Raw genomic sequence first — 27528 nt, forward strand, 5'->3', positions numbered from 1 at the left:
CTTCCAGAGCGAGATGACGTGAGCCATTGGTGCTGTATTTCTGCAGGAGAGATGTGCTTTGCTCTAAGGTGGTGAGAACAACCTGAACACCCAAATTAGCCTGAAGAAACTGCACAGAAGCATTCATTCCTGCAGCGTTAATAAAGCTGAATCTCCAAGTTCATAAAATGAAGACGACAGCATAAATCGCATGCAAACTTTGAAAATGAAGTCCCCAGAACCTAAACTGGTTGGCCAGCCATACAAGCACAAAGCATTTCCCTTGGGAAATGCTTGAGTTTCAGCTCAATCTCCTTCAGCCAGCTACCTCTCCTTGTCATACACGTTGCCTAGCCTAGAGGAAACACTTCCTCACAAGAGTTACAGGTGCCTCAAAACTACAAAGGGAAAATGAATTTAGTGCTCAAAGTGCCTCAGTAATATCTTCATGCTTGTATAAGTGAAAAGAGACATCAAGTAGTATTTATAATAGCACCGATTTCATTCCGGATTTCTGTGATAGAGTGAGCATTATTTCCAGAGCATAAGGCATTTTCTTTGAAAACTTGTTCAACCCCTTCCCCATATAGTCAGTCTCACCTCCCCTTCGCTTCCCTACCTCCTTTTTGTTTTATGAAACATTTTCTCAGTTTCACTTTTCTCAGCCACATCTCCTCTAGAGAAGTTTCTACCCCTCCACTCACTGCCCATTTGCAGAAGAGGCCAGAGACCTCTTCTGCCAATTAAGAGGAATCTGGTTTCACAGCAGCAACAGTTACTGTCATCGGTTCATTTTACACCAAACCCTCTGTGCCTTACACAGACATTCACACAACAGAAATACCAGGGACAACTTGGATAAAGCAAGCTCTATTGCTAAAACCTCTGTAGACAGATCGAGGGACGAGAGCTGTGCTAGGCACCACAGTTTATGAGTTGTGTCGGTTAATATATGACATGGGGATGCATGCAAGTCGTTTAGAATATGAACTATGAAATACACAAATAGTTTTGGCAGTCTCACTGGTGAAATTCTGAAACAACTGCCTCTCGGTAGACCTATACACAAATTTATTGCAAAATGCAATCTGGGGCTTCAGTTAGCACGTTAAAATGTGCTGAGCTTACAGCACTGGCACATCACATCAGGCAGCAGGTCTATCTGTGGGAAAGCACAACCAGGTGCCTGAGCACTACAGCCCCAAGCTCCCGTGCTTTGAGCATTTTGTGCTCACCCTACTGAACGGCACTAAGAGAGCCCTGAGGAGGGTGGAGCAAAGGTGAACCTGGGGCTTTCCTGGGCTTTTCTGACTAAGCAGGCTGCTGGATAAGGGCCCACACAGACCCTGGTGGGAGGTGGGTCACCTCCAAGGATGAGCAGCACACAGCTGTTGTTATATCACCTTGTGTTCTCTCCACCCAATGTGATTCTTTTGGTTGTGCATGTGATTGGAATGGCAAAACAGCTTCTGAGCCAGAAAAGAGAACTGCTCCCCACAAAGACCTATGCCTAAGATCCAGGCTGTGGCTCCTTCAGACATGCATCAGACACATGCTGAATAAGACAAAGAAGCCTATTTTCATACAGTAATCGTGTATTTTTGCTGGTAAAACTGTGTGGCTCTCAGCCAGAGATCATGCTTCTTCCCTCCCTCACACTCACAGAGATCTGACCTAAGCACGTCCTACCCATTGGCAAAGTAACCTCAGAAGGCCGTCGTGCACAGCTCTGCACACAGACAGACCTAAAATACAGCAAATGCTTTGGTTTCTCTCTTCCACTCTCTCCAGACCTGCCTACATCCTTCTTCCACGGTATTCTGCCACAGCAAGAGCTTAAATTAAAGCCTAAAGGGTTGCAAATGCACCGCTTCTCAGAGATCCTGTTTTTAGGCATTTTCTTGAATGGTAATAGAAATAAGTGTCGCATTCACAACATATCATTCCGCCGATGGGGTGGTACCAGGCTAATCTGTCAGAGGCGAGCACTGATGCTGCTGTGACGCTGGGTGAGCAGTGGCCTCCATCTGACCTCAGAGCTGCGATCCCAACAGACAGCGAGCGCTCCGAGGCACGCTCGCTATCAGGGACACCGGCACTGCTGTTAGCGTGAAGTGACATGAACAGAATTTGTAACCCACATAAAAGAATGCAAAGTACGCAGCATAAGATACAATCCGCACAACACTGAGTATGTAAATTGGATGGATCTAGGGGACCGAGGAGTATTTTGAGAGCTTCATTTCCAGTGTTCCTTTCCCAAGATAAGATTGGGCATCTGCCATTCATCTTCTGCCTTGCCAAGGAAGTTGGAACAGAAGAAAGTACTTGAAGCACTGCTCTGTCCCTACGCACAGCTCATGCAAGTTGTACATCCATCCTTTCTCCTGGGCCAGGATACATCAGCGTCCAACAGCTCTCACAGGGCTGTTTACAGGGCCAAACGTGACAGATAAACAGGCGTTTAGCTGGGCCGTGGCTCTGCAGCTCTCAACACCTGGCAGCACGGCTCACAGCTGCACCATCTGCAGGAGGGGGCTGAGTTTGCCATCCCTGCCAGGGGGCTTATGCCAGACCCCAAAGCCCAAGCCAACACGCAGGCTGCACGCACAAGCAGGAACTTTGAGCACAGCTGAAGGTTCTGCTCACAAGAGAACACAATGCAACCATCAGCTATGTCCCTCCATCTTCTGGAAAGGAAACCTCTCCCACCTGGCTGCCCCTCTTTTTGTCATCCTCCTCTCTTTCCCCCCCAAGCATGTTATCCCCCACGCTAACACCCTTGGGCTTTCTGACTTCTACCTTGCTTCCAGAAGACCTTCTGACAAAGGGTTTAATTCCTCCATTTCTGACGATCTGAGCCATTTGTTCCAGAAACAGAGCAATTGTTGCTGAGCTCAGGCAGCCACTGCCATGAACCCTAGTGGCTCAGGGTGTTCACCAGCACACACAGAGGTTCACTCTCACTCCAGCTCCCAGGCGTTGTGCAGCCAACCAGGCTCATCGCCACAGGGTGCGAGCAATCAGCACTGCAAAATCCAACAATTTGGCTCAAACTGAAAGCAGCACATAACTCTGGGTCTGGAAGCTCCCAGCTCCAGCCAAGACAGAAGCTGTTCCACCCCCAAAGAAAAAGAGCTGCTCTGCACAGCAAGTCTCACTTCTGCAACGACAAGTGTCTAACATGGTGGTTCCGATTCTGCAGAGCACCCAAACAATCGGCATCTGGCAGCTTCACGCTAGCACTTCTTCCAGACCCTAGTGCTGGGTACAGACAATGCTGATACTAATTAAGTAATTTAAATGGGGACTTGCATCTTTCCTGTGTGATTCCAGTTCTGAAGCACTGCACTACTGATGAGTGTTTTGCAACTGCAAAGACATGAAAGCGTGTTTGTTATTAACACATCACTATATAATTAGGGGACTTAGCAGGGGGCTGGGTATTCACATGTTCTTTTTCCTCTGGCGCTGACAGTGCTAGATGAAAGTCTCTAGGTATCCCGTTAGGTGACAAGTGAAAATGAGTTCTGTGGCCAAAACCAAGCAATTTGGCACAATTTAGAAGAGAGATGGTATTTTCTGCTCAAAAAGGCCCCAGAATTGGAACAGCAGGAGGTGTTACAGATCAAGATTGAGAGGCGGCGGCCAAGCTGAGTGTGTCTTACGGAGCAGGGAAGCAGTGGGTGCTGAAGTCCGGGACTGAGACATGTTGGCAGAGCTGAGATGGGGAATGTTGCCCAGTTTCTGAGCACAGCACCGATTCTGTATTTTAATTAGAGTTCCTCTGCTCATCTGCAGGGCTCAGTACAAATGTCCATCTTCTGAATTTTCCAGACCTTTATTAGGACCCATCCAAAAAGCCTGGGTGCCACTTGTTCCTATTCCTCCAGCAGCAACCAGTCACACCCACCAAATTCCACTACTGGCTCTCGCTACGTGTCACCAGGCAAGCATCAGAAATGTCTGCACTAGCTTCACCAGTAGGGACTGATGCACAGTTGCCACTCTATCTTTCCAATTCAGATCAAAGGCTTGCAATCAAAGACAGGAGGATGTGGGATTTCAGGGAGAGGTTTGATAGCAGAGAACACAGAAGAGGGAGTGGGACACACAACACCTGAATAATTGACTTCACGAAGCCTAGGGAACTCAGAGAGAGGCAGTAATACCATGGGAGTGTTGGATACCACAGGAGGGAGCAGCCCTGAAAGCATCTGCAATGCAAATCCCGCCTTGGGTGCTGCCTAATGTTTATTAGGTACAGCTAAAGATTTAATTCCAGGCATTACAGATACGCATGACCGATCCCACCAACAATAAAGGAATTCATAGTTCGAGGAAAACTCCTCCCCTTCCCACACTGTGCACAGGCCTACAATTTAAGCTGGCCAAAGTAGGTCAAAAGAAGAGAGTCCATTTGAATATGCAAATTCAACTTAACAAGGAGTGAAGACAATTGCTTGTGAGTTCAAGCTAAGAAAAACAGGTCTTCATAGCTCCTTTGGGAACTCAAAGCTTAGGCTTTCACCCCTCCCTGCTATTTCTTCTGCTTGCCCATCTTCATCCCCTTTCCTCTCGCTTCCTGCCTAATAAGCTTCTGGCAAACCCCCCAATTCTCAAAACCGAGCCTGTGATCACAAAAGCAAACTCACTAACAGCATTAAAAGCTCACAAACCTTTATGTGTGAACCTGAGTGGCTACTGAGAGCATGTGCTCTGTGCATAACTCTCCACGGCAAATTTTTTAAAAGCAGCATTTTCCTGCTTGTTTGTCTGCCTCCTGCAGACAGAGTCCCATTTCCCCCCCCCTTTTTTTTTTTTTCTGCTAAAGGGAACGAGTTCAGTTTCCAATAACTGAAGACTGATTAAACCAACCTTCCCTGACACATCCCTTCCAAGTCACAGGCAGCTCATATACTGAAACAGCATCAGGAAAAGGATTGGATCTACAAAGAACTTCATATAACCAGGAAGAAGCAGCAAAGGAAAATTGTTGCCATGAGTTTTGATTTAAACTCTTTAGAAATCCACCAAGTCTTGCCTTCTCTTCCTATGTTTTATTAAAGGACCCCAGCAAAAGCTCTCAAAATCAGTGTCACATCTTTGAAATAAGGCACAGCCCTGAACCAGAACTAATTAAACAGGTATTTAATTAATACTTTTTACTCAATCTGAGTCATCTCATATGAAACTATCAGCCTTGTGTCCCTCTCTGTTATCTCTAACCAAAGTTTGTAGGATGCTAGGTGGTTCAGGGGAAAGGAAATAAGGAGATGCATTTCAGTTGTCAGCTGACACTTTCACTTCTGGTTTAGCTGCTACAGGCAAAAATAAATCTACATTGGCTTAAAACAAATATAAGCCAAAAAGCTGCAGATTAGCTCTGTAACTGAACAGGTTCTCCGAGGGAACTGCCTTTTTTTTTTTTTTTTTTTTTTTTTTTGAAAAAACACCTTATTTTCGTTGGCAAGAACCAAGGTCATCAAAGCAATCTTTCAATTACCTTTGCAGTCTCATTCAAGTCCACCGATAAAACCATTCATGGAGAGTGAACACTGGCAGTTTAGGCAGACCAAATAGCAGTGGTTCCTCCTGAGCAGGTTTGATTTTGTTGATGTGGAAACTGCACCTGTTCCGGGAGTGAAAAAGACAACTTTAGTCTTCAGGGCAACAACGCAGAACATGGCATTAGCATCAGATCAAAAACTAATCACCCCAAATTGGAATCATGGCTAATTCCCTAAAGTACTACTGTATTAGATGGGTTATCTGCTTGCAGCCTAACCCTCTGATGACACAGTACTAATAATGGAGTCCCTGAGCTGTGACAATGTTATGGGTCGCAGCTGCCTTATGGGCATGTCTAATTATGATGTTCTGTGACAAGGCTATAAATACACGTGCTCCCACAGGTGAAGACCTGATTGTACTGAGCAACGAGAAGCTCCAGCAGGTATTTGCTCTGTTCTTCAACAACACAGCACTGCTTGCTTGAACTGGAGGGCTGCTTATGGTTGTGGGAGCCCTGCAGGCCTATACCCTAGGGACTCGAAGAGTATGGAAGCAAGTGAGATTTCATAATCACGTATAGATCAAACATCTGTGGGAAAAATGCCAAAGGGAAAAAGAGTAAATTTGTTCAAATGAAAAAGCCAACTGACAAGCCCCTAAGACCACCTGAGCAAATGCAAAGAGTGTTTGCATATTAACAGACCAACATTGATGGGCTGAACACAGGTCTAAGTGCTGTAATCAGCCTTTTAAGGGACACTGAAGCAGGTAGCTATTTGAAGAGAAAGAACCATCTGAAGGATTTCTTGAACAATGGGGAAGGTGGCTAGGCCCCCACTTTGTTTGCAGTATACGGTTCTTAAAACTCACTACATTATTGTGCTGCTCTAGGCTCTTTAAAAAGTTTCCCTGCACACCACCCACTGCCAGGTGAGGCCCATTTTTACTCCTTCCCTCACAAATTCCAGTCCTGCCCACCTCCAAGCCCTCTGTCTTCACTTGTCCCTATGAACAACATCACAGGAACAAAATCCTTGAGGTAGTCAGTCCTTTTTGAGAAGGGCAGGCAAGAAAGGCAACCTGATGGGCAGCCCAGTGACCACACAGGGCCAGAGCAGTGAGCCACTGAGATGAGCCAGTAGACTCATGTAGATGAGCCACTGTCCAAATACCCATTCTTTTAATCTAGAAAGAAGTATCAGCAAGAAGCCTTCCTCTCTCTTTCACTGTTTGTTTTGTCAGAATCAAAGAAAATGACAATCATTCACAACACAGAACTGAGTAGGAAAATTATCAGCTGCCTCAGCCAACGCACTGTGGCACACAGTTGTCAAACTCCCGCAAATTTTGTCATTAAGCCTTAGAGCTAATGTTTCTGTGATTTCTAAAGCAGCCCAGAACATTTCCCTTTCATTAAGGGAAGAAAAGCCTCTCTCCTGACTTCTTACGACACCCATGTGATGGGCTGCAGCAGACAAAAGGATGTCCTCCCACTGCTCCCTGCTAAACCCAGCACAGGCTGCCTCACAGGAACGTGGGCACAGACCTGAAGTAACTCAACCTGGGGAAGGCACAAAAGAGGCTGAGAGCAGAAGCTGCGCTGCTGAGACAAAGGTTGATGAACATGAAGAGCTGAAACATAGAGCATGGGGCTACACAGGTGCTAGGAAGGCACTGAGAGAAAGGGGCACAGGCTCCCCGTTCTCCACACCACACTGCTTGCTCCCCGCTGACCTGAGGGACCGAGGCCAGGCTCCTCGGGGCCGGGCAGAGAAGCCTTGGAGGCCGCAGACAGCTCTGAGGCGCCCTGAGGCGGCCGAGGGCCGCCCACGCCCGCCATTTCCCCTCACGAAGCGCCGCCACGCTACCGCTCCCCCGGCCCTATTCCCGTAGCTCAGCTACGCCCGCCACGCCGCAGCGCTCTACCGGAGGTACGCAGAATGCGCAACGTTAAGAGAGGCTGCGCACTCGGCGTGAGGCCCGCCTCGATTCCCGAAGCGGCTTTACGGCAGCCGGCGCCGGGCGGAGGCGGGGCGCTACGGAGGCGGCGTAAGGAGGGGCGGCCGCCCGCCTGCCCGCCCGCCCGCCTTCCCCTCAGACGTGGCGGCGGGGGCGGCCGCGATGTGGCGGCGGGCGCTGTGCGTGGGGCTGCTGGCCCTGGCGCTGGGCTACCTGTGCCTGCTGGGCCCCCAGCTGCCCCCCTCGGCCCTGCGGCTGCTCCCCGCCTCGCTGCTGGGGGGGCTGCGCCGGGCCGGCTCCCTCGAGAGCCGCATGGTGGCGGCCTGGCAGGCGGCCATCGTCCGCCCGGCGCGGGGCTGGGCGCGCGTCGCCGTCGGGTAGGTCAGGGACGTGTGAGGGGGGGCACCGAGGGGAAAAACGGGAGAGGGAAGGGCGAGGAGCGAGTGGGAGGGTGCCTGTGGGGAAACCCAACGGCCTCTCTCTCTTTTTAAGCTGCAAAGAGGGTGAGGGGAAAGTTCAGGAATATCAGGCGGGTCTTCAAAGCTGGGTTTAAGCGTAGCCATGAATCTCGGTGTTATATATATAGCGCTTGACTCACTTTGTCGTAAATAAAAGGATGTGATGGGATAACTTGACTGTGATGCAAGGTTTGACCTCCGAGTGTTGCAAAAAGGTATTGAGTGTAATGGCTGCGTAGCTGCTGTGGGATCAGCTGGAGCCTTGCTCGTGCATTATGGTCGATGCAAACTTTCTCCCCTGAATACAGAACATTTCTAGTGTCCCCTTTAGTCTTATGCCATGCCCTCACTGGAAAAGAGACGGTTATCTTCAGCTTAGTCCTTTCTTCTTTGCTTTAAAGGGACTCAGTACATAGAAATAGCTAGATACACATAATAGATACACAACCCAAAGGCCCAGGGCCTCAATGTTCCACAGCAAAATAAGTTCATTAGTAGCATCTCCCTGCTGTTAGGGCAGATTATTAAAAGCAAGAAGTGTGTTAGCAGAGGAGTGGCAGGGAGGGAGAAGAAAGACAGCTGGAGGATGATTAGAAGGGTCTCACTTGAAAGAGCCGTGACTTGCTTTCTGTCCCTTTGCATCTTTAATGATTCATTAAAACATAAGATTGCTGCCCTTTTGCTGCAGTGAGGTTGTGGCTAAAATGCTGTTGAAAATTATTGTTTCTTTCTTTTTTTTTGTCTGCTGTGCAAGGGGATTTTTCTCCCTTAGTATGTGATGCACAGTGCAGCGGATTTCCAATCAAACAGGAGCTGCATTAAAAGTGCACTGAAAACCCTTGAGGTTTTTAATGTCCTTTATTCAGTGTGATGCACACTTCATGTGTTGCAGCCCAAGTCATGCATGAAAGGTCACTGATGAGGAGGAAAGGCCGTGCGGTTCAAGCTGACATTGGTATTTGGAGTGTTGTGGACAGATGCAGAGCAAGCTGAAGATCCTGGGAAAGCTTTATAGGTTGTTTGGATCACTGTCATGGAAGCATGGGGCAGAGGAACAGCAAATGCCCTTAGAGCAGTTCCAGAACATGCTATAGCAATTGTTCATGTGATCTCAGTAAATATTTTGTTTATATTACTGTCTCTCTGAAACCAAGGAATAGGAATGAAGGCAAGCACTCATAAACTTCCCCTAAAATACATCAGTAGAGCATGTAAGATGTTTCCTGCAGGCCTGGTTCCAGCGCAGAAACTGTCCTGTTCTCTGCTCTGACTTGGGCTCCGCTGTGTTTAAATTGCTGTAATTTATAAAAAGTTTATAAAACGAAGGTTTGAGCAGCAGGTCTGATGTCACTTAAGGCTGGATCTGCCAAAATGGTTCTTGTAACTTCCCAAGTGGTGCTGGATTTTTCTCCTGCTTCGCCATTTGAGAGAAGGAGACATGCCACTCCTGGAAACTGGGGATGGTTCTTTTCAAACTGCAGTCTTCGAATGTTTTGACTGAAAAGTGGCTCTCTTGACTTCTTGTAAACAGAATCACTCCAGGTACAGGGTGTTTGTGTATGTGCTTTTGCTTTTTATTAGCAATAGTTGAAACTCAAGAGGCTGATCTAGTGGGCTGAAATACTTTCAGTTTTAACAGTTTTGAATTGCCTGCAGGTTTTAAACCAGAACTAGAACAATAAAAGCTTCTTTATTTTAAGAATTAAAAGTTAAAAATGCTATTATTATGGTGTGTGCTCTTTTTTGAGCAAGCCTAAACAGCAAACAAAGTGCAAAATGTAACAACATTTACAACCACCTTTGAACACGAACAACTTACACTTTGTTTTAGTTTAGCAGAATGTTAAAAATCCAACCCTTCAGTGCTGTGATGGAGCACAATAAAGAGAGAGCACTTTAGTAAAAATTTAGAAAATTCATATCCCCATGTTTTTTTCTGTTTTGTTTTGTTTGTTTTTTAACTTGGTTGTTTTTCCTGAGGGCTGCCCAGATTTAACAGCAAACATCACTGGCTGGGAAGTGAAGTCATTGTATTGTCTCCCAGGCGCCCTAACGTACGCTCGTACGCTGGCTTTCCCTGCAGTGCATTTTCCTTCTCTCTTTCAGTGTCAACGCCTGCGTGGACGTGGTTCTGTCTGGTGTGAAGTTGCTGGAGGCACTTGGTCTCGAACCTGGGGATGGAAAAAACCACGCTGTCCTGACCTCCCAGCAGGACCTGAGGGAAGCATTTGTGCACTTCATGGAGAAAGGGGCAGCTGCTGAGCGCTTCTTCAGCGATGCGGAGTCTTTCCATCACATAGCACGGACAGCCTCGGAGTACCCAGGTGCCCAGGTATGTCCTCCACGGGAAGACAGGTTTTGAGAAGTATGGTTCTTATATTCTGCATTGATGGTGACTTTTGTTCTCTGTCTAGTGAGAGCCCTAATCGTTTAGGAAAAAACAGAGGACAGAACTCTGCACCTGTCCCAAACTGAAGGGTTTTGAATGGTCTGTCCCTTGCTTGCCTTTTCCAAACTGAAATACCAGCCCAAGATTACCTCTGCAGGATAGTACTAAAGACATTTTCATGTTTCATGGGAGCCAGATGGGATTGATGCTGTAAAAGAGGCTCTAACATGTTGTAGTGAGACAGGAAGTAAGGAAAAAATCCACACATGAGAAGTTGCAAACATGCTGATCAGCTCTAGGACCTTAATGCAGGGTTTAAATTCTCTCTAGAAGTAGGGATGATGAAAAAAACTCAGTGATTTTCCTGAAGCTTCACTTTCCAAAAGCAAAGTCCTGTTGCTCTAATTTATGCTGGGTCTTCTGAATCTAGCTGCATATCTGCTTGACAGCTAATTTCTACAGACTATTTAATGCTGCCTTATATGCAGTTTGCCAGCTGCTTTTGAAAATCTGGCCTTTTATTGGTCAGGACTTCTGCATGTTGGTCTATTTCTCGATGTTCGCTACATGGGCTTTCTGGCATCACTTGGTTATCAGCTGTATCTTTCTACAGCTTGTTTTCTGTCACCTCTTGGCACCTGTGGTCCTCGTGACAGATCTATGTTCTTTAGTTTCAGAGCTCACGTAGGTGTTTTCTTACTTGAAAGTTCGACCTTTCTTACCTAAAGAAACTTTCACAGTTCTGCTCGCTTTGTGTGGGCATAGATGGCAGGTTTAACCCTGAAATACTGTAGTTTTCGAATGACTGCTTGTCTGCCTGTTGATTTAAAAAAAAAAAAAAAAAAAAATTACCAATTGCCAGTGCAGAAAATCTGCACTGAAGTAGGAGGGAGTGTTAAAAATCAGTTGATTTGCACAGGGCTGTCAGTTACCTAAAGGCAATATTTAGACTTTAAGAAGAGAACACTTAAGTTGTTGGCATCTCACAGTGAATTGTAAAATTGTTTTACCTCCGTCCCCACTAAGCTTTCCTAAATTCTCTAATCCTGGAACCTTTCTAGAAGCTAAAATCTGAAGCCTGTACTAAGGACTAAGCACGTGTAAAGCTATCAAAGCAAGGGAATGCCCATACCTGCCTCGATCTGTTTTACAGCTTTACGTAGGAGGAAACGCTGCTCTCATTGGTCAGAAGCTTGCAGCAAATCCAGACCTGAAGGTAGGTGTGTCAAAAGTTATACGCTATTCACTCGGCTTTAAGGAGTCTCAAATCTGTTCTTTAGGTAATGGTTTACAGCTTATTGCTCCCTTGGAGTTACTGGCTGCTGTCTTAACCTTCTTTCCAATAAAACAAATATGGATCCCTGTGCTGTGCTGATCCTTTTAATTTTTGCTAATTTAATAAAAGTGGCTTCTTCTTTTCACATGGTCATGTGGAGGCCAAATCGTTGGATATAGACTAGTGTAAGGTCCTCCATCTTCCAGTGAGCTTGCAAGAGTGAAGAGAGTTTGGTTCTAAAGCTGTGATGGCTTATGTATTTCTGTACCGTGCATAACAAATCCTGAAAGGAAATACATTTTCCTGTATGAGAACTATCTTGCTCATCAGAAACTACTGGGAAGAGATGAAATGCGGGACTAATGCATGCATAGAATGGCTTTACACAAAATGAGATGGCTACTTCAATGCACTGAAATGCTGGCAGGGGACATGGCAGGGGATCCTTGATTGTTTTCATTGTTTTCTAGATCCTCCTTTGTGGCCCAGTTGGTCCCAAGCTCCACGAACTGCTTGATGACAATGTGGTTGTGCCACCTGAATCCATGCAGGAAAGAGATGAATTCCATCTCATCTTGGAGTATCAAGCAGGTACCGTACCAAAGGCTGAATGTTGGATGGAACCCTGATCATCACTAAGAGATTCCTGGGTTTACAGTTTTCCTTTTTTTTTTTTTTTGAATTGGTTAAAAGGACCGTGTAAGTTATCAGTACTGGCAGCTGTCACTGGGCTAATCTGGTAATTCTGTGCGCTGCAGGGAGCTGTGGTAGGTGAGCAAACATCTTAAACTCCTTTGAAACTTCATTCCTTTGTAATGCAGTTACTGTAAATACTGACTTATGCTGCTGTGCTGCCATCCTCTTGGTTCTGTATTCTTGTACACTGTGGCCTATAAAAACCAGGTATACTTTTTGTTTTGTGGTATATATCCTAAGCAGACCTGAGGGTATAATTCTGCTGCCAATAGCTGTTAATTGGGTGCAGTCATGGTATGAAACCATGCCTTCAGATTCCAGCAGGATATCCCAAAATAATCTGTAGGTAGGTGGTTTGATTTGCTTCTCTTCTGAGTTGGTTTGCTCCTCTTTGCTTTGCCCTAGGTGAAGAGTGGGGACAGGTGAAAGCGCCCAATGCCAACCGCTTTATCTTCTCCCACGACCTATCAAACGGCGCCTTAAATATGCTGGAAGTGTTCGTGTCCAGCTTGGATGAATTTCAGCCAGATCTTGTGGTGCTCTCAGGACTTCACATGATGGAAGGCCAGAGCAAGGAGATGCGACACAGACGACTAATGGAGGTAAGATACTTAGATCTCCTCCATTTCCATCCCAACAAATGCTCCATAGCAAACTCCGAGCTTCCCAGGCTTGAACTTGTAATAAGGTGCATCTTCCTGTCTCCCACAGTATGCACACCTTTGTTCCTTCTGTTTCTTTTAAAACACGTTTTAGGTGTTGTTTTTCACCTTTTCCTCTACCCCTGCAGGCTGTGGCCTCCATCTCTGACATCCCTACTGACATTCCGATACACCTGGAGTTGGCCAGTATGACTGACCAGGATTTTATGAGCAACATTGTGCATCAGGTAACAAAAAGGACGTGCTCTTTTCATCAGTTTCCTTTTCTTTAGTATCACAATGCGCAGACTGATAGATAATATAGAAATAAAAAAAAATAAAATGAGGTTTATCATTATTAAAATTGAAAACATGGATTTAATGTCTGCTGATGCATTCTGAACAGATTTACTGAGCTTTACTGAGCTTACCAGTCTCCTCTGAGCAGCAGAGAACTGCAATGACTCATGGCCTAGCAGAGGCCAGATTTGTTTTCTTTAGCTCACAGAGGGTATTCCTTTTAGAAAGGTTTGACTGAGGTTTCATAAAGGAGGTATCTTAAAAAGCTTTTGGTTGATCATCAGTTCAGGGTTTTTGCAGTATTTCTTTCCTGCAAATCCCAATGTTTAAGTTGACACAGCTCTAATCCCAGCATTATGTTACATGTGGATGTGATGTTCTGTTGCTCTTTCATGTCAAAGTGCACCTCTAGAAAAAGAATTTCAGAAATAGCCAGCAGGCTGTGATGCACTTTGGTAAAAACAGTACCGTGAAGGAGAACCCAGAAGTCTGACCTGTCTCTGAAGGAAGAACTCTTGCTCCTGTTAGCAGGTCTTTCCCCTGGTGAACTCCATCGGGCTGAACGAGCAGGAGCTGCTCTTCCTCACGCAGTCGGCCTCTGGTCCCCACGCCTCCCTTGCTTCCTGGAACGGCATCCCCGATGTGGGCGTAGTCAGTGACATCCTCTTCTGGGTCCTGAAGGAGCACGGGAAGACCACGGACCGGGCCTCTGATCTCACACGCATCCACTTCCACACCCTGGCCTACCACATCCTTGCCACGGTGGACGGGTTCTGGGGCAACCAGGTTGCTGCTGTGGCTGCTGGAGCTAGAGCTGCAGGGGCTCAGGCCTGCGCGACCGAAACCATCGACACCAGCAAAGTCTTTCTGAAGGCTCCTCTGGAGTTTGTGACCTCCCAGATAGAGGCACCTTCCAAAATATCCTTAAATCCAGATGAGCCAGTAGTGCATTGGCACAGAGAAGGCATCTCATTCCACTTCACGCCCGTTTTGGTGTGTAAGGATCCTGTCCGGACCGTGGGACTCGGGGATGCTATTTCAGCTGAAGGACTGCTATATTCAGAAGTGTATCCTCAGTAGGAGACCAGGGCCCCCCTTTGTCTCCAGTACTGTATGGTGTCTGAGGAACCATGTTCTTCTCATTAGGATTTCAGGCAGCGGTGATATAGGAACAGAATCAGGGTATGCTATGTTTTCTGGACATAACTGTAAAAGAGCCAAAGAATAATTCCAGGTATAAACTGTCAGATACATTCCAGTCACTTTGCAGCAACTAAAACATTTCACGTTGAAGTGCAGAGGTTTTAGTATTTAATGTGAAAATTGGCTTTTCTTTGTCTTAAGCATGTGGGGAGGGAAACAAATGCCAAAATCCCTGTCTGGAGTAGGTTTGCTCTGTGGGTCTTGTCTGTTAGTGCTGGAAAGTGCAACAGCCAGGAGAATTTTGTGTGTGTGGATCCCAGGCTGAGCACAGCAGTGCTTGGCCCTGCCTTGCTTCTGATAAAGTAAAAATAAAAGGCTCTTGCATTATCTCCTCTCAGCACATTGCTACATGGCAAGAGCAAACCTTGCGTTTGCTTGGTGCGATGATGAAATCTATTACTGACAAAATTACCTCTCAACCTCAGCGCCCCTCGAGCTGGAGGGAGCCGCAGCCCTGAAATGTGACGCACGCTGTACCTCCTCCCCATGTGCACAGAGGAAACCAGACTCAAGGCAGCGTAGGTGATTTTGGGTCACTTGTCTCTGTGATTATTGGTATTCAACTGAGTCCTAGTTGCCTGCATTTAGTTTGGGGGCAACTAAAAGTGAAGATAGTCAGGGTTTTTATTTGGGAACACAGCTTTATTTTATTGCCAGGTAAATCACAAAACGTTCCCTGTGTCTGCTGACCACTACATGCCAAGGGTTTCAGCCAGAGCGGCTCACAGCTTGCTTTCTTTGCTAATGGCAGGTGCTTATATCTGGTATTTTCCAGCTGACAGAAAAGCTATTGAGTGATAGAGACTTTTTCTTTTGTTTTGTTTGAGAACTGATGTGCAATCTTTCATCTCCCTGCCTTCTGTTCAGAAGGGTTAAATTATTAGGGAAGGGCCCTCTGGAGCTCTGGAGGCTCAAATGCTGCAACAGGTAAGACAGATGTGAGGAGCTTTTTATTTACTGTGACTAGATCACTAGGCTGTCTTTGCTGTGGGCAGCCTTTGAAAATAAAAACAGAGGAGTCAAATCATCTACTATCATTGCCTTGCTAGTTTAGAAAGCTTGTTAAATACTTCGTTTATGTATTTTTTACCTCTAGGTAGCAGCACACCATTGATTGCACAGCACCAGTGTTCTTTTGTCTCTTTTCCAGCATGGTTTTGTCTCTGTCCATTTCCAGGATCTTCAAGCCCATTCCCATAGCAATCAGATACTTTTTTTTTTTTTTTTTTTTTTTTTCAGTGTAACTGAATTAAATGCAATCAGCGTGTCTATGCAAGTCTGCACTGTACCAGAATTTGTAGGGGGGCACTTTTGGTCAGCCTTTGCATCTCAGCAGTGGGGAGGAGAGAACACTACCCATTAGGCTGGCCTGATCTCTTTCAGCAGGGCTGTCACATTGCCGTCAGTGATGTTCTCCTGGTGGAAAACGCCATTGTGAATGCTCTGTAAGGATAAAAATTGACAGCTGTTGTAACTTGTACTGACTCAACACAAAATGCTGTCTGTCAAACTTCTCCTTTCCCTCTGAGGAAAGTCTTAAGTGTTGCACCAGAGGAGAAATACAGGCAGCGCTGTGCTTTCCTGTAGCTTATCCCATCCTGGTCTTCCACCAAGTCTCAGTATTTATCGCAATGCAGGATCTTCTTAAGACTGAAAGGCTTTCTATTCTTTGTTGGTGCTTTGTTTTGTTTTAATTTATAAATTGTAGCATGGAACTTAGAGTTAAGGTTTAGTCTTCCTACAGAAAAAACAAATAAAAATTTTCTCCTTTCAGCCATCTAAAAGGTCTGAGGCCATTAGCGGGGTTATTTGCAACCTTTGATCAGAGCCTTCTGGTACAACACCGCTGGGACCACCAGTGGCCACGCATCCTGCCAGCTGGAGAAGTAATCCTTTGCTTACGATAGGTCCCACTTTCCTGACGTCGGGCCAAGCTGTGTGGATTCTCGGGTTGGAAACGAAACAAAACTAAATACACACAAGCTGTCATGAGCAGTGGTCCTGCTGCTCTGTTTCCCTTCTCTCTTCCAAAAGCATTTGCTGAGATACGAGGCCAGTTGGGCTGTGATTGTCTTTTGGCCATTTAAAATCAGGTAACTGCGCCACCAGAACTTGTCCCAAGGGTAAGGCATGCTTACACTAAAATGAGTGTTACAGGCTTAAATCCAGTCTCTTTTTAAAAACTAATTTGAATAAATAACTGCTGTAAGTAAGTATGAAAAAGGCAGTTATTGCTTAAGAATTCATCGGGGCCTAAAAAACCTAACCATGAAGCAATGCCTCTGAACTTCCTCCTGTTGCTCTGTTCCTTCTCAGCAGGTACCGTTTGTGCCTCGCCTTTGGCCTGCGGTTGTTGTGCTGCGAGCCTGGCAAGGCTGCAGCTCTGCCCGAGTATCTGCTTTGATCAGGCATCTCGCTGCCAGCTCGCCTGGTCACCAGATTTGTAACAAGTGTGACCCGTTAATCAGATAGGCCCTTGCTATCCCTGATCAAGTTTTGAAACAATCTATATGATAATAAAACTGAATCGAATGGCAGCCTGTCTACGCGTCACGTTTCACATGCTGTGAATTTGATCTGCTTAACTTCCCTCTGCCTCCCAAACTTAATTGCAGCAAGGCTTGCAGATTCCTGAAACCTGTTTGTCCCACATCTCTGCACAGCAGCAACAGAGACTACAAAAGAAAGCTGCTTGAACAGATCTTGCTGAAAAACAGAAATGGAAATAGACAGTGGTTTTTTAGTTTTTTTGTTTGTTTTTTTTTTTTTTAATTTTTTTTTACAGAAAAAAATAGTGAAATACCTTTCACTGGGGGGTTGGAACTTGTCCCCCAGGCTGCTATTTTTACTATCCCCATTGCAGTACTGTTGCTTTTAGTTCCTGGGGTTTGGTTTTTGTATTTTTTTTTCCCCATGAAAAACAGCTGGAGCACATCTTAAAACCATGTGTCCTGTTTTCTTATGAGTACTTAATGCTTAGAAAGGGGTCCTGTGATCTATGCATACGTGTGGTTGTTTTTTCTTGTAAAATCCAAAAGTCCTTGGTAGGCAAGAGATTATCCACAAATTTACTTACTTGATTACTGAAAAATCAGAAAAGTTGCAATAATACCCAAGTGTTAAAACCAGTCTTGAAAGGATGCCCCCTTACCCTCTCTTTCTGTTCTCATGCCCTCCTCATACCTTGAAATCCAGTGATGGCTGACTCAAACCTCAGCTAGCCTTGTACTCCCCAGCAGAAGGGTTTCCTTTGGAAATGCACTGGAAATGTTTATTTGCACATAGTTTGCTGAAGATGCAATACATGAGCTCATCACTGTGGCAGTAAGTCGGTGGCTCTCCAACTGATAGAACTGGTGTGTGTTGGTATTTCCACCTCTGAGTGCCTGTAGCCAGTGCAGCCATTAGTGATTTTGTTTTTTGTTCTTTTTTCTTTCACTTACCCTTGACCAAAACCAAGCAGTGGTTCCCATCTTCCTTCAAATGGAAGGTGCCGGCATGTTCCATGACGTTGCCTCCATGCACCTCAGCTAACCAGGTGGCAGGTTAGCTGAGGTGCATGAAGCTCAGGAAGGTTCAACATCCCTCAGCAGGGACATTGCTTCTCCACTGTGCCCATGGTGCCACGTGGTTGCTCCCTGGCCAAGGAAGAGCCTATCCCAAACCCCACTCTTTCCAGTTTAAATGCTCTTTGGTGTTTCACAGCACTGCTAAGGAATTACTTGATTTTCTTTGCTTTTGTGTTTCTTGGTTATCCCCTGTTGTGCTATGTAAGATCTGGTTACATTTGCTCTTTTGTGTGAGTTCCTCTTACAGAAATGATAGTGACATTTTCTTCCTTAGCTTTTATGCCTTGTCTCTAGCAAAGTCCGCATCAGCTGCCCGAATACGGTTAGAGCTTCCTGTAGAGCCTGGCTCCACTTCTCAGCTACTGGAATCCCAGGCTTGGACAGCAGCAGGGACAGATCTGCCTCCAGAGCCTAATGGACAATGCCAGCAGTGTGTAGGTCTTTGCCATCAGGTATTTTCTGCCCATATCTGTTTCAAGACAGGCTAGTCTAAGGCTTTTTGTAGCCACCTCCCAACAACAACAACAGAAATAAAAGATCTTAAGCTGTGAAGTCTGCTGGTGCTGCTGGTGGCTGGCTTTTTTTCTTACTCTCTTAATCCTGGACTGAATCACCAGGAACGATGTGCCACAGCAGGGTGATCTTCCCAGCCACGCTCTGAGAACTGAAAAGGAAAACCGGGGAACAGCTTCTGTGAGAAGGGTCCAAGGGCACATACAGCATTGCAGGTACCCCAAAAGCTCTTCAGACATCATGCTGTTGGGCTCCATGCTGGAGCTTGCAGCTAGGTAGAAGCTGATGGAGTGGACTAGTGAGCAGCTATGCTGCCTGCACGGGTACTCAGCACTGGCTGCGGGTACACGTGCTCAGAGCAAGCTGTTCTGGAGCAGTCCCGGCAAGCATTCCTGTCACACCATGTGCGTTACTATTTCTGGTGTAAGGAAACTCATCGAGTTGATGAGTACATTTGAAAGAACAGTATAAAAACAGAGGAAATACCAAATTTACATTTTTATAGCATTAGTTGGGTTGTTATGTTCTGCATTAAAAGTGAACGTTTCAACCCATATTAATTGTGCTGTTCTCCAGTGCAATTTGTGTTTTGGTAAAAGCATACAGTTAGGTTTTAAACCTGTGATCACAGCAAAGTAGTAGTTTCATTTTGAGGGAAAATAAATAAATACATGTCTATAGACTCATTGGTTAAAACCAGCTACAGCAGAAGCCACAACAACTACCACCTCACGTTCCACATTCAGGCAGTGATGAGGATATCAGAGAAATGGGAATGCTGAAGTTTGTCTTTGCTCTTTGTTTTTAAAATTTGGCTGCTAAGAGGCAGAGCAAACCTATTTGCAATGCGTTCTCTTTACCCCCTGGTCTGCTCTCAGCCCTCAGGCCTGTTTTCCTCAGCACCGAGTGATGAGCTCTTTAGCCAAACTGTTGTAGACCCGGGAGTGACTGCTCTCCTGTCTGTTCAGATGCCAGATGAAGCTCTGTTCCACAGCAGATGGAGCAGTTTCTTGCATAATAATCTCAGGTGGATCCTACGCCCTGACCAAACTGAATTCTCAGGGAGTTATCGATCCAGACTTGTGGTAGGATGCCCTTTCAGCAAGGGGAAAAAACGCAGGGTGGAAATAGCAGGCACAGCCACTCCCTCCTGTGCCAGAAGCTGGGAAAGATGGAGGTTCCAAACGGCTCCCTGTCGCTTTGAAAACTGAACCTGGTATCAGCCTTTGCTGAACTCATAGCAGCTGAAGAACACAAATACTGGCAGCTAAGGGTGAATAATCTCATTAAAATGCAAGTGGAAGAAACAACAACAAAATCCTGAAAACCTCACCTGTGAATGTCTCAGGAAAGCTGCTCCTTGTACAGTGCAGCCTGGTTAAAACTGGATTCAAATCTCACCTGCATCTCTCATTAAGAACCCCTGCAGAAAACACTGATTTTTTTGTGTGCAGTTTAGTTTGAGAGAGTGGTACAGCTTTCCTTGTAGCACAGCTGTTTTCTGTTACAGAAACCAGTCTTGACAGATGAAGTACTTGTAATACTATATGCTTTCTTGTAGCGTATATAGGTGTGGAGCTTATTATTTTAATAAGGCTCATTTTTCTTCATTCCCCTGAGGTTTGTCTGCTTCTGTAGAAAAGATTTTGCCACTTCCCAACAGTGAAGTCTAAATTTCAGGTGTTTTATGCAAGAACAGGACGAGTAGGACCCAGGCTCTTGCCATTATTGTCTGTCAGTGACCACAACTGGGCAAACGAGGGCATACAGGAACCCAGCAAGTACATGGTAACAGCGCATCAGCCAGCATCCAGTTGTCTCAGGGATTTCAGAATCAGAGTTATTTGGGTTTAATGCAAGTTGCTGGATGGGTAGATAATTATTCCTGGCTGAAACAAGATCTTGCTGTCCAGGCTTTTATTTTTTAACTGTCTTCTAGATTCGTTCCTGTCACGAAGTCAGTCTGCAGTCTACCTTGTAAGCAGTTTGATTTAACCTGGTTAATTGTAACACTTTTTTTTTTCCTGAGAAGGGAAACAGAATGTCCTAAAGCAGGTGGTTTCTGCTTCCCTAGAAATTAAGCTCATTATTACTTTCCATCTTAAGTTTTCAATTACAGGGGGAAAAAACAGAAAATTAGAATTATGGTTGATGCCAGAAGCAGGTTTTGGAACATAAGGTGTGATTTCCAAAATCCCTAAATGACTTTGTACAGTCCTGCTGAAAACTCCCTTGCTTAATTTCAGTTGAAAGAACAGTCCAGCTTCATTCTCATCATTAGATAGCATAAAAAAACTCTCCATAAAGATACTGCAAATTTACGGCATGCAAATGCTGTCATCACAGTACCCAGGAGGAGGAGAGGAGACGGGACAAGGAACTGCAGTTTTATTTATTATCCAACTGTAATTGCAGATTTAAAAACACTTCCTTAGATGTGAAGCTCCCTTCTGCTTTGCTGAAATCTGGAAAGAACAAGGTGCTACCTTTTATTTTCACAGAAGGAGAGTTAATCATCTGCGTAAGCTTTTTACCAGAAGGTGTATTTTAAATACCTTGACAGCACCTCCCCATGCAGCACCCCCTCAGTAGTGACACGTAACAATTACCCTAAAAAGCAGCCCAGAAGCTAACAGGTTGCACCAGTGGGACTGGGTGAGAAAAGAACCTGCTCCGATTCTTGCTTGGCCCTTCTGGTTCCCACAGCACCTGTGGGCCAAGGACTGTTGCACGTAGCCGGTTGGTTTCGTGATGCTGCAGTCCTGAAGTTAACTTAACCCGTGTACAACTGGCAGAAGGCAGGGGAAAGCAACTGGTGACATGAAAACAAGGGGATCGAGCAGCTGGAGGGAAAACCTTCTGCTATCAGCAGTGCTGGTGAGCGCGTGCCTGTAAGTGCTGTGTTCAGGTCACTGAAATTTCCACAGCTTGCGAGCCCTCATGGTAAGACCAAATGATTACAATGAGCAATTGCCACAGGAAAAAAACGTCTTGAACTAGAGTTCTGGGGTGAGATAAAGTTTCCACACCCTGCCTACCCTTGCTCTGTGATCTTAACTTCTTCACAGCTACGGTTATGCTGCAGTAACTTTCAGTGTAAAAAGTTTAATGTGAATAAAATCACTGCACTGTACCTGGTTTATGCTGCTTCTTGTCTGGTTTGTTTAAATTCTCCAGCACTCCACAGAAGAACCTGTGATTTCTTCAGCACGATGAACACCTCACCACGGTGCTACCCCAGGGCTGCACCAATTCAAAACCAGCCCATAGAGGAGAGGTGGAAAAAGCCACATTTGAGATAAGCCAGCGATTTTGGCAATCAAAAGAGAGAAAGTGAAGGGTTCCTACTCTTTTAGTGGCCCCTGGGGAGCAGGATAGCACTTCAGTTCCCAGCTGCACTCTAAAGATACATTAACGTCACTCTGGATAATAGCAGCTAACCAGAAAGCACCGCTGAAGGATATTAATGCACCCAGAGCCTTCCTCAGGCTGCTGCTACAAGTTGCTGCAGAGAAGTTTCCATTACTAACCTTGCCCTATCAGACTTGTTGATTACGGAGCGATAGAATGCAGCGGTGCAGAACAAAAAGCAGGAATATATTTTAAGAAGCTCAGCAGCCCAAACAGCAAATAGGCTGAGCCTGAAGCTTCAGCTGCTTTGGGCAAGTGCTAGACATCCTGCTTAGAGAACTCGGATCAGAAGTCCCACAGCAACATCAGCTCTGTGCACTTCTCTGCACACTGATGGGGAAGAAGAAGAAAAAGCAGATGTACTTAATCCAGTTACTGGTTCTTTATGTAAAGCATGGTGGTCCTGCCTTAACTCCCCAAACCAGTTGCTTTGAGGACCTGTACCAAGCTCTAGATAAATTCCAGGGGCAAAAAAACTGACAGGAGCAGAGAAAGGAAGGCTAAGGTTTTTCTGTTCAAGGATAAAAACACTTTCAAAGCATCTCAAGTATCACATGGGCATTAAAATTCCTTGCTCCGCTCACCAAGAGGCTGCTTTGCCTTCTGGAACCTAGCAGAAATGATTTCTCCTGAATGCTCCTATAAGGAAGGCATAACTGAGTTATTCAGAGCACAGCTGCTGTCACACTAAAACAATTTAAATTTAGTGTTGAAGCTGACCATGGCAAGCCTTTTCAGAAAGGATCTTTTTTTCCTGCAAACCAATCTTTCCCCCATGCTGGGCAACGCTAATTCTAAAGGAAGAACTCCAATCACATGAGCACAGAGCTTCACTGAGGCTCATTCACCCTGTTTCTCGGCAAACAATTAGGAATTTGGTTCTGGCAGACTTTTGTGCTGCTGCAGCTAGCCTGCTTCCAGAATAGCTGGCCCCTGAGCACCTGCCTTGCTCTCACCCAGCTCTGCAGTTTTCTTTGGCTGTTGTTAGCTACCACACATGCTTTAAAATAGATTTTCTCCTGTTGGATTCAAGAAATACACAGAGTGATCTTGGCATCGGAATGGGACCATGGTCCTAAAGGAGGTGGCTCAGCTGGCTGACACTCGTGCTGCCACCGGGCTGCCACGTTAACAGAACGACTGCCTCAAGACCAACCAGCTCGGCTTTGCCACGCAGCTGTCACCACTACAGAAAGGGTGCGCTCGTGTACTGCATGGCCACCACACGGCCCTGCCAAGGAATGAGAGCTCCCAGCTCAGCTCCCTGCCTGAGCAACCTCCTTGGCCCAGCCTTGAGAAATCATTTAGGAAGTCTTGCCTTTGTGAAACCAGGAGTGACGAGTACGTCCCTGCCAGGATCCAGGCTGTGTCAGGCCCAAGCCAGGCTCACAGCTCTGTGATCACCCTGGTGAGGTGTTTCGCCTTCACCCGTTCTCCAAGTGCACTACCACTGACCTTACTATGGCTTGTGCAGGGCTTCCTCAGCTTACAAGTTCAGCCACCAGAAGGGGTTGATCCTCTTTGGGTTCTCGTTTTCCAGGACACTAAGTCACTACTGCTGGCTTTTCTAAACTTACTGGATGCCTCAGCACCCTTCTGGAGGACTTAGAGATGAACACTGAAGACATCCAACCCCATCAGGTCTCCATCCTCCAGTCTCTTGCAGTAAGGTGTGACCACGCTAACAGTAGCTACATGGGAACCGCTTCTGACTGCTGCAACTACTCCTTGGGACAAGGCAGAGAGCACGTGCTAAAATCATTAACCAAAAACAGCTGCATTTAGCCTAACTGACAGTGGGGTGAAGCCACCGTGGGTCAGGGGAGAGGGCAGGTCCCCTTCCCCACAGGTCAGCAGGCAGCGTTGCAGATGTCCCCACACCTGCCCATGCTGACCAGAGTCCGTTCTAGTCCTCTGCCTGCCGGCTCCTGCGCTTCTCTTTCCGTTGTTCCTCGGCCTCTGTTGGTGCTGTGGTCTCCTCAGGACCCGGTTCTGAGCTCGGTTCTGGTTCCAGGGGCAGTGAGGGAGGCTTTGCAAGCGGAGCTGATGCTCCAGCACCTGGGGAGAGAACACAATTACAGAACGACTGTGTGTTTTGTCTGTTCTTTTGTCCCTCCAAACAGGATGGAGATGCAAAACAATCATAGCTATTTTTTGTTCTCAGATTTCTTCTGTCTAGCATTAGCTTATCAGCAGCACTCAATTATTTTGTGAGCTATTCAGCCAGAGACCTTACAGTACTTGGGGTTCTGCTGAAAGGCAGCTGAGGCACAGTCTCATTCGGCCAGGCTGCTGTGAGAAGTCAGCAGGAACTTAGGAATTAAGTCGTGCTTTGGAAGGGAAAATTGTCCCACTAAGGCTGGTTTATACTCAAACTGGAACCAAAACCACAGCGTAGCTTTCAGTTCACAGTTTTAGCAATCTCAGGAAGAGTTTCCAGGCAGTTAATGTAGCTCCTTACGGAATAAAATCAAAACAGGATACTGCCACGCTGCACTTGTATCTGTACATACATAGGCCAACAGATAATGTTATGAACCAGCTCCTCTGACATAGGTGATAAAGTCCTTCAGGTAAGCCCCAAATTCCTGTATGTTTTTGTTTTTCAGCCTCCAATTCTTTCATGCATGGAAAGTTTATTCCATGCGTGAGGAATGGAATGGGTCCTCAGGGGTGCCAAGGAAAGAGGCCTAGGTTACACAACCTCCTTCCTGTTCCAACCCACAGGAAACAGATCTTAACAGTGACAGAAAATCACCACAATCAGCAGTATCCTGAGTGCATTCTTCCTTGGGGCCAAGGGGCAAGAGCAGGTCAGGCCATAGGCAATGGAGATGCCCCCACCAAGCCCCCAGCAAGAAGCAACACATGCAGCTATCAGCCTAGGTCTTCTAAGGCTGAATATATCTGAATGGAGCTCTGTAAGCAAGTAAATATCCTCCAAAACACACGCTGTAACTCCATACCCAAAGGGACAGAGGCTTCTCCCCTCCCACAGTTCCACTTTGCAGAGGTGCAAAGGAGAGGTACCTGGTGGAAGCTGCATGCTTTTCCCATACCCAGCAGCCGAGGACATGGCTTGACCCAGGGCCTGGTTAGAGCCCAAGGGCTGCTGAGTGCTGGAGGATTTCCCTGATGGCGCAGCTCGCTGCTTGGATTTAGACTCTTTAGTAGGCTTAGTCCAGAGCAGGCTCTCCCCGACCTGCAGGGCAGCTCCCATCTTCTGGGCAACCTCCACCATCTTCTCGAGAAACAAAGAGAGGAGACCCTTGTAAACAGGAATACTTCAGACAACAATAAAGTCAACAAAGAAATAGAGCTGTGCAGAGCTGGCAACTGCCTTGGTGCTCGAGGGAAACATCTCCGCTAATTCATTCCCTTAATTAAGAGGGAATCTTGTCTTGCTGTGTATTGATTGAAGAACTGGGCTTCAAAGAGCAGAAAAGAAGTAAGCAGCTCTCAGCAGGCGACTGCTCTGCTCAGAAAATCTCATAAGCAGAATTTCTTCCTAATAATTGGACTCAAAAGTCAAATTTCCTCCTTGTTTGTTGCGAGTCTTAATGTGGCTTTCTAGTTCCTGCTGACAACTCGTAAGCACCTACCTCAGGGTCAAAGTCAAGAGTGCTGCTCTCCTTCACTGCATTGACCTTCTTCTCCATCTCCTGGTACTGGCAGAGGGCTCCCTTCTTGTCCCCCTGGTTATACAGCAGGACAGCGTAGTTGAGGTTGACGAGGGGATTGCACCTGCAGCAAACACAGGGGATGCATTGCACTTAGCTGGACTCAGACCACGCTGACGTGCCCAAGCAGCAAAGCTTCAGCCTGGCTCAGACAAGCCACGGGGTGCTCTGGCCCTGAAGTCCCATCTGCTCACATCGCTCCTCCACTGCCCAGTCTCAGTTGCTCTGAGGCGAGGGCTACAAAGATCTCCCCAAGCAGTGACCTCTGCTCTCAGGTAGGTGAGCTGGCTTTGTCAGCGTCTGCAAGATCGGTTCAAAGGAGGCAAGAGCTCTCCCTAAAATGCACGCTATGTTTGGGGGCAGCCTCAGAACTACTGGGGCTGCCTGTGGGAGGGTGGAGGAGCATAAGGCAGCTGTGCTGTGCTAGAGTTTGGTTTGAAACCAGCTGCAAAGACCTGCAGAACAGTTTTGCACTTGTCAGACTTAAAAGGGCAGCAGCAGAAGCCCAGCTGAGAGCAGAAACCAGCGCTGCGCTGTATTTACCCGTGCTACCACTTACACCTTTGGGAACAAGACAAGAGTCCGGCCTGCTTGGCCAAAGACTCAGAGCCCTGGGCCAGCAAAGCATTCCACAGTGACACTGACAGCATGAGGACTCTTGTGACTGCTTCACCCCCTTCAGGATCTTCTCTGCACCAGCCAACTCCTTGCACTTGGGGACTATCTCAGGACTGGCTTTAATAAATCCTAGACAAAGTGCCTGAGCAGCGAGCAGGCACCTCCGTGTGAGAGCTGGTGCCTGGGGCAGGTGAAGTGATGGGGGCTTTGTGAAAGCTGATCTCTGCTCTGACTCAGCACTCCACATTTGTAGGAGAGCAGCTTGTCATGGGACAGGACAGTGGCACTGGCTCATACTGATCGTACTTTACAAACTGACATGCTGCAGAACATGCTGTTTATGCTTCACGTTCCCTGCCTCTTCCCTCTCTTTCACCCAGTAAAACCATATACCGTGTGTGTATGGTTACAGAGGAACAGCGGGCAGTGCCTGCCAACGAGGGATTCAAAAGGAAGCCCAACACTGTGAGTAACACTGCAACCCTGTGCAGCTCTGCCTCCCCTCATGATTCTGTGATGGAGAACAGCATACGAACACAATTTTATATGGAATAGAATTGTTCCACGTGCTCTCATTTTCTACAGTACCCATTTTCTTCACCAGGATACATTAACCCAGAGCAGCAGCTTTTCTTCCAGCTTAGCCAAGAGTGTGAGCAAACTCAGCTGGAAGGAAAGAGCTAGCTGCTTCCCTGGGTTCTGGGATTCAGTGAACCCCTCGGAGACCTCTTCCTTCTCTAGCTGCTTCACAAGCCAAGGTTTACACTCAGCAAAATGCTCTGACCATTCTTCAACAGTCTGAATCCCACACTTAACTTGGTGAAGCAAAGCACATAGGTGTTATCTGACAAAGAAACGAACAGCAAGAGGGGCACCACAGGAGCTCAGGCAGACACTCGGCTCATCCTGGCTGCAAGGCTGAGACCTGGAAAAGCAGAGGCTGCATTTGGCCAGCCCGTAGCGTGTACGTGTATCCCTGCACACGGGTCAGCCAGGGATGCTTCGGAGTTTGCTCAATAAATGTGAGCGAGGGACTGGTGCCCTCTCCTGGAGCATGGCAGGGATAGCTGGAGCCATCCAAAGATTCCAGCACCCACACCCAGGGGGCCAAGACAGAGAGCTTCCTTTGTGAAAAGTGCAGAAGGAAAGGCGTCTGCCATCGCTGTGCAATAAATAGAAAGCATCGTCTGCAGGCCATGACTATCCATCCTCAGTAAGTTATATGACAGCGCTGCAAGCAAGAAGACTATTAGAAGAAATCCGATAGCATTCATCACCATTGGATTTCCTTTATCTGAGAAACCGGAACACTGATCCTGCAA

General features: G+C 46.6%; 2 protein-coding genes across 6 annotated transcripts in view; one reads left to right on the forward strand and one right to left on the reverse strand.

The window, feature by feature from the left end:
* The first annotated feature begins 7584 nt into the window (after positions 1-7584).
* ADPGK (ADP dependent glucokinase) lies at positions 7585-17322 on the forward strand. 2 transcript variants are annotated; one of them, XM_084293558.1, is made up of 7 exons: positions 7585-7829; positions 10017-10242; positions 11453-11515; positions 12046-12166; positions 12677-12873; positions 13062-13160; positions 13741-17322. In XM_084293558.1, the coding sequence occupies exons 1-7, from the start codon at positions 7615-7617 to the stop codon at positions 14290-14292; spliced, it is 1473 nt and encodes a 490-aa protein (XP_084149684.1). In that variant the 5' UTR covers positions 7585-7614; the 3' UTR covers positions 14293-17322. The 2 variants fall into 2 exon arrangements, with proteins under 2 accessions (XP_084149684.1, XP_084149685.1); XM_084293559.1 differs by having other exon boundaries at positions 13744-17322.
* A 1636-nt stretch (positions 17323-18958) lies between these two features.
* The window catches only part of BBS4 (Bardet-Biedl syndrome 4), a 42576-nt gene continuing 34006 nt past the window's right edge, over positions 18959-27528 (reverse strand). For all 4 annotated transcript variants that reach the window (XM_084293554.1, XM_084293555.1, XM_084293556.1 and 1 more), the window contains 3 exons: positions 25511-25652; positions 24939-25149; positions 18959-23966 (listed from right to left, as the gene is read on the reverse strand). In XM_084293554.1, the coding sequence (XP_084149680.1) occupies positions 23815-23966; positions 24939-25149; positions 25511-25652 (505 nt within the window). In that variant the 3' untranslated portion in view covers positions 18959-23814. The remainder of the gene's footprint in view (positions 23967-24938; positions 25150-25510; positions 25653-27528) is intronic.

Source organism: Netta rufina, assembly GCF_964035555.1.
Source record: "Netta rufina genome assembly, chromosome: 11".
Classification (NCBI taxonomy): domain Eukaryota; kingdom Metazoa; phylum Chordata; class Aves; order Anseriformes; family Anatidae; genus Netta; species Netta rufina.

What these genes read in the sequence shown, in the direction of transcription:
- ADPGK (XM_084293558.1), top strand. Translation starts at nt 7,615, where the DNA reads ATGTGGCGGCGGGCGCTGTGCGTGGGGCTGCTGGCCCTGGCGCTGGGC. An exon ending in CAGCAAATCCAGACCTGAAG is followed by an intron (nt 11,516 to 12,045) that starts GTAGGTGTGTCA and finishes ATTGTTTTCTAG; the next exon opens with ATCCTCCTTTGTGGCCCAGT. An exon ending in TGAGCAACATTGTGCATCAG is followed by an intron (nt 13,161 to 13,740) that starts GTAACAAAAAGG and finishes TGCTCCTGTTAG; the next exon opens with CAGGTCTTTCCCCTGGTGAA.